Genomic DNA, 10,698 nt, shown 5'->3' with positions numbered 1-10,698 from the left:
GACTCCCATACCCATCCTACGGGTGGTAGTGGACCCCATACCCATCCTACGGATTATATTGGACCCCCATACCCATCCTACGGGTTGTAGTTGGCCCCATACCCATCCTACGCGTTCTAGTGAACACTATACCCATCCTGCGGGTTATAGTGGACCCCATACCCCTCCTACGGGTTATAGTGGACCCCATACCCATCCTACGGGTTGTAATAGACCCCTTACCCATCTTACGGGTTATAGTGGACACCATCCTACGGGTGATAGTGGACCCCATACGCATCGAGTGACTAGTTGTTGAACCCTATATCCATCCTGAGGATACACTGGCAGTGTTGAAGGTAGCAATGGTCAGTGTACAGGTTCCCAAGTAGGAAGACTTGAGAGGCAAGACCGACAAGAGGCATCAACATCAGAGGCTCTAGTGTCACGTCACAGACTTGACGAGGTGGGAGGCAATATCATGTTATGTTATCCCGTCGTTGTAGATGTTTTTTAGAACTCCGAGACGGTCTTTTTTATATATAATTCTGACATGTTTTGCCTCAGTGGGATTCCTATATCCTGGTTACATCCGCCGTATTCCTTCGCGGGTATTCTACATCCTGATGATAAGTTAGGATGCTCCTCATCCTAAGATAGCCAATATGTTTCTGATAATGAGTGTCAAGTTTCTCATCAGTCGACATGCAACAAACTGATTAAGGCAGGAGTCTCCAGTGGACATCCTACATTCTGATTCAGACAGGACTCTCTCCAGTGGGATATCCAACATCCTGATTCAGGCAGGTCTCTCTCCAGTGGATATCCAACATACTGATTCAAGCTGGACTCTCTCCAATGGATATCCAACATCCTGATTCAGACAGGACTCTCTTCAGTGGATATCCAACATCCTGATTCAAGCTGGACTCTCTCCAGTGGATATCCAACATCCTGATTCAGACAGGACTCTCTCCAGTGGATATCCAACATGCTGATTCAGGCAGGACTCTTTCCAGTGGATATCCAACATCCCGATTCAGGCAAGACTCTATTGGATATCCAACATCCTGATTCAGGCAGGACTCTCTCCCCAATGGGTATCCAACAACCCGATTCAAGCTGGACTCTCTCCATTGGATATCCAACATCCTGATTCAGGCAGAACTCTCGCCATTGGATATCCAACATTCTGATTCAGGCAGGATTCTGTCCAGTGGATATCCAACATCCTGATGACATTGCAGACAGAGAAGTTGTCTACACAGTGATTGGATGTTGTGATAGGCTTGAAGAAATAAAAGCAATACCTTTATAAATAACGAACAAAGAAATGTGTAAATTTTTAATATCCATTTAATATTAAGCTCATTATAATTATTATTAATTGCTCATCAACTCATTTTTCTTAATAATATGTTGAGAAAACATGATGACATATTTGATATTTGAATTGGCTGTATCTCGGTAAATATGAGTGTAAAAGCCTTCATATTGAAAATTAGCAAAGAAAGAGTTATCAGAAAGAAACGTCAAAGATTGCGGTAAATCTAATGGTACCATTTTCAAAACGATTCTATGGCTGGTTTTGATTTTGAGTTTTGCGAAAAATGACGATTTCGCCGAGGCGGCGATTCTTGCCCGGCAGCTGGGCTTGGCGCCATCTTTTGGTAATTACTAACTCACTTCCCTGACGGCTGAGCTGTGTGGCCGTCATGTCCCGAGGCTCCATATGCTTACTTTTATCTTTTGGTCCGTTTTTTATTACGTGATTACTCATTGGCTATTTCTTATATCAATACGAAATAAGGTAATTTTTAAATAAAAATAAATTGTGGTGTTCTGAAAAAATAGCCGGCTAGTTGAGTGAAGCATTATATAGTGCTGTACTGTTTATTTATTTTTATATGTTTTTATTTATTTAAATAAAAGGCATTTAATTAATGTTTCTATAAAAGCACTCGTTAAGATAGATGTCCTATATCCTACCTTGAGGTGCTTCCGGGGCTTAGTGTCCCCGCGGCCCGGTCGTCGACCAGGCCTCCTGAAGACAATGAAAGAATATCGTAGAGCTGTTGATATCCTGCACTATGAATAATGTAGGAAGGCCTCTCATCTAGGGATATCTACTTTTTTTTATATAATTTTTATATCTTTCGCCTCAGTGGAACTTCTATATCCTGATTACATCCGCCGTATTCCTACGCTGGTAATCTACATCCTGATGATAAGTTAGGATGCTCCTCATCCTTAGATTTCCAATATGTTTCTGATAATGAGGCCACGTTTCTCATCAGTGGACATCCAACATCCTGAATTAGGCAAGAATCTCTCCAGTGGATATCCAACATCCTAATTCATGCAGGATTCTCTCCAGAGGATATCTAACATTCTGATTCAGCCAGGACTCTCCCCAGTGGATATCCAACATCCTAATTCATGCAGGATTCTCTCCAGAGGATATCTAACATTCTGATTCAGCCAGGACTCTCCCCAGTGGATATCCAACATCCTAATTCATGCAGGATTCTCTCCAGAGGATATCCAACATCCTGATTCAGCCAGGACTCTCCCCAGTGGATATCCGACATCCTGATTCAGGGCAAGACATCCTGATCCAGTGGACATCCCACAAGGTCTAAGTGTACCCACAACGGGCAGTATTCTGTACCCATATGAAGCGGTGTTCTGTATACACGTGAAGCCATGTTCTGTACCCATGTGAAGCGGCGTTCTGTACCCATGTGAAGCTGTGTTATATTACCATGTGAATAGGTGTTCTGTACCCATGTGAAGCGGCGTTCTGTACCCATGTGAAGCGGTGTTCTGCATCCATGTGAAGCAGTGCTCTGTGCCCATGTGAAACACAAAGGAGTCAATAAAAGGCGAAGCGTCAGGTATTAATCATATTTTATTAATTACACTCAATACGTTTTCGTAATCTCATATATTTAATTAATAAAACCATTACGGAATAAAAAAGAATTTAATGTTTACATCTTTTTTTTTTTTAAGTAGAAGGTAGTATAATAGTTTTATCAACATTATTTCTTCTTTGATGTGTCAGGTATAGTTTGTCACACAAACTATATCAGTATAGTTTTTTGACACAAACTATGGCAATATTGTTTTGACACAATGGCAGTATAGATTTTTACTCAAACTATATCAGTATAATTTTTGACACTATGGCAAAATAGTTTTTGACACAATGACAGTATAGTTTTTGACACAAACTATATCAGTATAGTTTGTGATACAGACAACGGTAATAGTTGTCTGGAGAACATTTTGAAATATATAATTTACCGTAATTAACAGACGTGGAAGGCGATGTAGTACATCAATGTTTATCTGTCAGTCTCGGCCTCTCAGTCTCTCAGTCTCTCTCACTCTCTCTCTCTCTCTCTCTCTCTCTCTCTCTCTCTCTCTCTCTCTCTCTCTCTCTCTCTCTCTCTCTCTCTCTCTCTCTCTCTCTCTCTCTCTCTCTCTCTATGATCGGCTGAATGATTGTCAGTTTATTTGTGTCTATATCCTTGTCTGTATTTCTGTTTCCTGTCTGTTTGGGTCTCCTTGTCTATATTTCTGTTTACCGTCTGTATGTCTATGTCTGTCTGTCTTGGTCTGCTGGAATGTCTCACCAAAGAGGAGTACTCTGTACCATTCTCACCATAACCGAGTACAGAGTACCACCCTTCAAAGTGGAGTACACTGTACCACTGTTGTATAAAGTACCTCTCCCCCAAGTGTCAAGTACATTGTACCTCTCTAACCAGAGCCGAAAACCAGGTTATCAGTTATTACATGTTTGATACACGAAATAAAACTGCAGATAATTGAAGCCTCAGAAATACTCACAAAAAGCATATTAATTACCAGCAAAACGGAATGAGTTTATCCACAAAACTAATCATTTAATACATAGTTTTAAAGATATAACTCATTCATGGCCATGATGGGGACTTCACCCGCAGTTGTAATATTGCAAACACCTCTCTGAAACATTGCCAGAACAGGCGTTTCCGGTGAGGTGAGATGAGGGGGTCCTTTGTGTCTAGCCCCTCGATCACAGCCTCGCTGATATGCGCTTAGTAAATGGCATTGTTCACCAACAAGCTTGATATGTAGTGGAATGTGTTCCTGTTGTCCTCACTACATGGGTCTGCTATAACACCAGTACCATGCATTGTGTCCTTGTAGTCCTCACTATACGAGATTGCCACAGCACTATGTAATGTGTCCCTGTAGTTCTCAATACACGAGATTATTATAATAATCCAGCTCACTCATACATAATACCACCACTGTAGCATTCACTGTAAGCAAGTAATTATCAAAAAGATTCACTGTAAGTAAGCTCCCATCATATAGACAACACAGTTCTCACCATCAACATTTCCCCTCGAGGTATACCTTATGTTGCGTTAGAGTAAGAAATACTGCCCCTCTCCATAATACTTCCCCGGACATTCAAGTTTATATTGCTCCTCGCCAGTGTTTTACACCTGGTCACTGTTCTACACCTGGCCTCTTTTCCTTGCTAGTGTTCTACACTTGGTCACTGTTCCTCGCCAGTGTTCTACACTTGGCTGCCGTTGCGGTTGTGAAAAACAGAGCGGGTGGAGGTGGAGTAGCAGAAGCCGTTCTTGTACCGAATCATCAGCGCCGCGCGGTCACCGTCTCCACCTTCAGGCGTCTGTCTGCCGAAAAATAACGGCTCATGAACACACCAAAACTCACACTGTCTTATTATTACATTCTACCAACCATACTATGAGAAAATAATGAGGTCCCTGGCGTGAGTACTGTTCCAGGAGAACGAGCTCACTCACTACCTACTGTACCATGATGGGCATAAATGTCTATATATTGTTTTAATATTTCATCAGTGATCATGTTTTGAGTAACGAACATATTCAAGAGCATTCATAAAATAAATATATATATATATATATTTTTTTACTCTGAACTGCACTAACTATATATACATATATATATATATATATATATATATATATATATATATATATATATATATATATATATATATATATATAATATATATATATATATATATATATATATATATATATATATATATAATATATATATATATATATATATATATATATATATATATATATAATATATATATATATATATATATATATATATATATATATATATATATATATATATATATATATATATATATATATATATATATATAGAGAGAGAGAGAGAGAGACATATATATGGAGAGAGATGAGGAAGGATATCATTTAAAATGTTCGAGATTACTGGGAAAAAATCCCACTCACATGTTGTCAAATACGTGTTAATAACTGTTTACCACAAATTACATTAACATCAACATTTCACGGAAGATATTGAAGGTCGTTCCTGATTTTGTAGCCTAACCTAACTGTATCGAGAGAAGATAAAGGGCACAGAGAGATTTCATATATCACTATCATCTCGACCTTCTGTGATGCAGGCAAAGTCAGAGTGCATGACATTGCATGCAGATCGCTGCAACATTCTACAGAACACAACAACCCACCTCGTGTCCTAAAGGACCACCACATATTGGCACATTTCCCAGTGAGTGTTGGCGGCGGGTCGGGGAGAGGATAATAGGTTATCTTGTGGAGTGTGAGAGACCAAATTCGATTACCGTAAATGTGGCTCCTTTTCTTGGTATATGAGGCTTCGCAGATACTTTATTTTGAACGACGCCGCTCAGCAGGCGTCAGAATACCTCTGCGAAGTGGCACTTGAGGTTTATGCTTGAGTGTTAAGCTTGAGTGTTAAGTAATGCTGGCAGGAAGCTTGTCTTATAAGGTGTTCATTGTGTTCTTTTTTCCTTAAGTGTTTTAATAACTTTGCTTCAGGATTTTGGAGGTTATATTCTTTTATTTATCAAGGGAATGATATTGTAAAAATGAATTCAATTTTTTTTCCGTTCAGAGGAAAGAGAGCCACTGGTTGATGGTTGGTGAGGTACGGGTTGATTGATGGAAGAGCGACGTGTTGACAGATCTGGGACGTGTTGATGTAATACCCTTCTCATTCATATAGGGACGGGTCGAGTTCACAAGAAACAACATTTATCTCCTTATCATGACTACTCAATAGCTCGGTCGATAGAGCTTCGGCCTCACACACGTGTGGGGTCCAGGGTTCGAGGCCTCCCTAGAGCCCAGGTGAATGCAATATCTCCATCAGTTAGGTGAAATACCGTAGCGTAACGCTAAGATGCATCTCACACCTCGACAGCAGCGGTTGCAAAACCCTCGCTGGCGAGAGGGTTTTTTGTATGAAGACGAACAATCTTCGTACAAAATTTTGTATCAAGATACTAGGTATCAAAATTGTGATTCAATTTTGTATTGTTCATCTTGAGTGTGAACTATTCTCCTCGATGACCTGCTCCCCATCATTGATGCCAAGGTTGAATGCTATTTATTGCCTGTCTCTACTTCCTCATCACAATCGACTTGAGAATGATCCAGGACGGACCGAAACGTCGTCGTCCCTTCACATTCTAGTGTGTGGTCTGGTCAACATTGATGCCAAGCTTGGAAAAGGTGAAGAAGCGTGAGAAGTCAAAAGTCTTGACCCAGTCTGGTTGGCCTGATCAGTTCATCAGAGCCTTCAACACTGGAGAGATGTTGGTGAACTTACCGTTATGCGTAAGGACACTGTTCTTCAGAAGTTGGCAGCTAGAACACAAGGTGCTCAGCCATCAATATTCTCTTGCTGGTTATTCCTTTGTCAATGACACCTCTTGAAGACTAAACCACACACCTGAAGATTAGGAGACGGAAACGTTTCGGTCCGTCCTGAGCCATTATCAAGTTGATTATCACAATCGACTTGATAATGGTCCTGGGACTGACACGTCGTCGCCTCCTCATCTTCTGGTGTGTGGTTTAGTCATGATATCATCAGCCACGTTACTGGGACTCATCGTCTGCAATAACACCTCTTCATCAGCGATCATCCAGTTCTGGGCTGACCAGCATTAAAAACTTGTTCTCGAATATGAATAAATGTGTGAAATCAACTGACTATATGAAGGCTCTGGTATACACTTGCCTCCCTCTTCATCCAGTAAGAACTAACTTCGCATTAAATTAAATATGTTCAGAATGAAAGCTAATAATAAACTCATTAATTAAATGAGTTTCTTGGATCAGGCTTCAGAGGTTAACGTTGGATAGCAGCTCTAAGCTTGCAGGGTCTTAGCAGCGCAACTCATAAATCCTTTTGTGTGTTTGAGTGTGTGTGAGTGAGAGCGACAGAAAGAGACAGAGAAAATCTACTTTGGTTATAAAGTATATAATTTTAATTTGCCATATTTTAGGCGTCATGAGAAAAATATATATACATGCCTCTTGCCACATAACAAAAAATACTCTTTACATACAAATCAATGATTGGAAAATGGCGAACCAATATATTTATCAACATGTTATAAGATCTACGAATCATAACCAAGTAACGAAGTTGTGCGAATGCAAAGCATGCCCATCATCCCCTCACATTACTCCCCTGTCCCGTCATCTTCTCCTCCATATTTATATTCACTCTAAGACAACATTGTAGCAGTGGCTGGGATTAAACTATAAACCTCCGACATACTCTCCTCTAAGTTGTTTGTTTGTGTTTAGTAAATTAACCAATTGTCTCTTATCACTGCAACTGTGTCTCCAGCGACCTCTGACCTCTCACATAATCAGTGAGAGGTAAATCGCTACTCACAGGCGTGAGTCGCACTCAGCTTAATTTAAGCTGTCACGCTCACGCGCCAGACCTCAGGGGTGAGGAAAAAAATATGCTAATTGTGACTCATCATATAGGCAAGTTCCTTTCACTATCAAGATGATTCACTTGCATGCTCAACAGGCTAAAATATGACTCATATGCTCCACTGGTACGATCTGCAATGTACGATATCACCAGTATGATCAGCTAGCATATGCTCTAACAGATCAAATGTTATCCTATGCTCTACTCGAATCCTCTACAGTATACAACAATTACCAATGAGCTTCAATGACTTGCTCTACAAAATATAATATTTATTATATGATCCCCTGGCATGCTCTACACGATATAATATGCCCAATATGCTCCACTATCATGCTCTACACGATATAATATGCCCAATATGCTTCACTATCATGCTCTACAAGATAAAATCTGCTCAATATGTTCCTCTATCATGCTCTACAAAATATAATATGCTTCACTATTATGCTACACAAGATATAATATGCCCAATATGTTCCACTATCATGCTTTACAAGATATAATATGCCTAATATGCTCCCCTATCATGCTCTACAAGATATAATATGCTCCCCTATCATGCTCTACAAGATATAATATGCCCAATATGCTCCACTATCATGCTCTACAAGATATAATATGCCCAATATGCTCCACTATCATGCTCTACAAGATATAATATGCCCAATATGCTCCCCTATCATGCTCTACAAGATATAATATGCCCAATATGCTCCACTATCATGCTCTACAAGATATAATATGCCCAATATGCTCCACTATCATGCTCTACAAGATAAAATATTACCCATATGCTCCGTTCAGGGACGGATGAGCATCGTCTTCGGATTGTGAGCTGAAAAATATGGCGTGTTTATGAATTACTGAATTTGTTGTCTAACTCCCCGCCCCATTTTACTGCTGAGTGAACAGGGGCATCAGAGGGAAAGAAGCGTGCCCAACCGTTTCTGTCCTGCTCGGGTACCGAACCCCACGTCCCGGTTGTGAGCCGAAGACGCAAACCAGAGATTCTTGTATTGTGACTGATGAGGAGAGATAGTGAGGAGAGATAGTGAGGAGAGTGCATAGTCAGATGTGAAGATGATGCTTCGTGTACATACAATGAGTGCTGCCAAAGCTTGGACACGTATTCATACATATTCATACATACACAGCTTGCCTGAATATGTAAAGTTTGGACACGAATGCATACATATCCTTACATATACAGCTTGCCTGAATATGTAAAATTTGGACACGTATGCATACATATTCTTACATACACAGCTTGTCTGAATATGTAAAATTTGGACACGTATGCATACATATTCTTACATACACAGCTTGTCTGAATATGTAAAGTTTGGACACGTATGCATACATATCCTTACATACACAGCTTGTCTGAATATGTAAAGTTTGGACACGCATTCATACATATTCTTACATACACAGCTTGCCTGAATATGTAAAGCTTGGACACGTATTCATACATGTCCATACTCCCATACTCCCGCTAGTCAAACACTATAACTAGTCTCCCTGTATTAATACAAAGTTACAGCACCCGAAGACCAGCTACGGTGGTTACAGAAATTATTTCTCAATGTATTTAAGCTAGACGCTGGACCTAGAAGCATAATAGACAGACAGACAGACAGACAGACAGACACAGCAGAGTTCTAAACCATCAATGTTGTGTGACAGAGGAGAGTGACACAGTTATACCTGTCTCTCAGGCCACCTGCAGTTACAGTGGTATATATATATTGTCCGTTTATACACCTGTTCTCAGCATATTGTCTGTCTGTCCACTTGTACTGAGTGGACACTGAATGTGAGTGTATTCACGCACGCGTGTGTGTTTCGTGAGTATGAGTACGTGTAGGCGTGCGGGCGTGACGTACCTGGGACAGAGGGCTGAGGGCCTGGCGAGAGGCAGCAAGGGTAGCGGGGGTCCGGACTCCGTGGGGGACCTGAGGGGGAGGAGAGGGCAGCCATTGTCATCAACCTCACAAGTATACACTCATTAATGTATGTTCTCCCCCCTCCCTCACTACCCCCGGGTCATCCTCATGGGTCTTGGCCCTCATTGTTGCTCCTCTCTTCTCATTCTCTCTTCCTAGTCCTTCTACTCCCTTGTCTTCTTTATCATCTTCTGATGCACGGCGTACCTGATTGAGGGAGGCAGGGAGGCAGGGAGGCAGGGAGGTAGGGAGAGAGGCCAGAGAAGAACCTTAAACACAGTAAGCCATAGATCACATCCTGGTAAGCTGAGGCCATCCTGAGGGCCTGAATATTGCATATTTACGCAGCAGAGACTTACAGGGGGATCTCCTCCCTCATTCCCTGAGCCACAGTTGACAGCGTCCTCTGTGGGGGTGAAGGGTCCCATCCCCCTTGACTCAGTGTACTCAGGACGGTAATGGGTGTATACTCATGTACTCGTCTTCTCCACTCTGAATTCGTTACCCACGTATAGAGTACTTGCACTGGTGGTGAGTGACAGCTGGCTGAGTAAGTTCACAGAAATGTTGTTGTTGGTGAGTCTCCTCTGAGTACAAGGGGAAGGGGTGGGTACAGCAGGGGGAGTGGGAGAGTGGGTACAGCAGAGGGAGCGGGAGAGTGGGTACAGCAGGGGGTGGGGAGAGTGTGGGTACATCAACCCCCGCCCCTTGATTTGATGAACACTTACAATTTCTGCCTGCCACCTTCCCAATGACAACTTGACTTACAAAGTTCACCGCCAGGCACCTTACAACACGCAAGCACACCTCACCTACGAATATTTGTGCTTGACAACACACACCCGCCTCTAGTGTACAAATCAACCCCCGTTCGACACCCAGATATATAACTTACTCTAAAGGAAGCTTGCAATGTCGTGTTTGACTCACCTCGCGTCGTGAGATGAGGAAGAGT

The 10,698-nt window shown here is 41.4% G+C and overlaps 1 protein-coding gene across 3 annotated transcripts in view; it reads right to left on the bottom strand.

Annotated features, from left to right (window-relative positions):
• Positions 1–3,347: 3,347 nt before the first annotated feature.
• The window catches only part of LOC123771208 (adipokinetic hormone/corazonin-related peptide receptor variant I), a 170,087-nt gene continuing 162,736 nt past the window's right edge, over positions 3,348–10,698 (bottom strand). For 2 of the 3 annotated variants that reach the window (XM_069324358.1, XM_069324359.1), the window contains exons 8-10: positions 10,674–10,698; positions 9,684–9,752; positions 3,348–4,679 (exon numbers count right to left, since the gene is read on the bottom strand). The exon at positions 10,674–10,698 is cut by the window's right edge and continues 187 nt beyond it. In XM_069324358.1, the coding sequence (XP_069180459.1) occupies positions 4,559–4,679; positions 9,684–9,752; positions 10,674–10,698 (215 nt within the window). In that variant the 3' untranslated portion in view covers positions 3,348–4,558. The remainder of the gene's footprint in view (positions 4,680–9,683; positions 9,753–10,673) is intronic. The other variant, XM_069324360.1, reaches the window with a different exon arrangement.

This window comes from Procambarus clarkii, chromosome 14, assembly GCF_040958095.1.
Source record: "Procambarus clarkii isolate CNS0578487 chromosome 14, FALCON_Pclarkii_2.0, whole genome shotgun sequence".
NCBI lineage: Eukaryota > Metazoa > Arthropoda > Malacostraca > Decapoda > Cambaridae > Procambarus > Procambarus clarkii.
The sequence above is the reverse complement of the archived record's forward strand: the minus strand, read 5'-3'. Positions and strand labels throughout refer to the sequence as shown.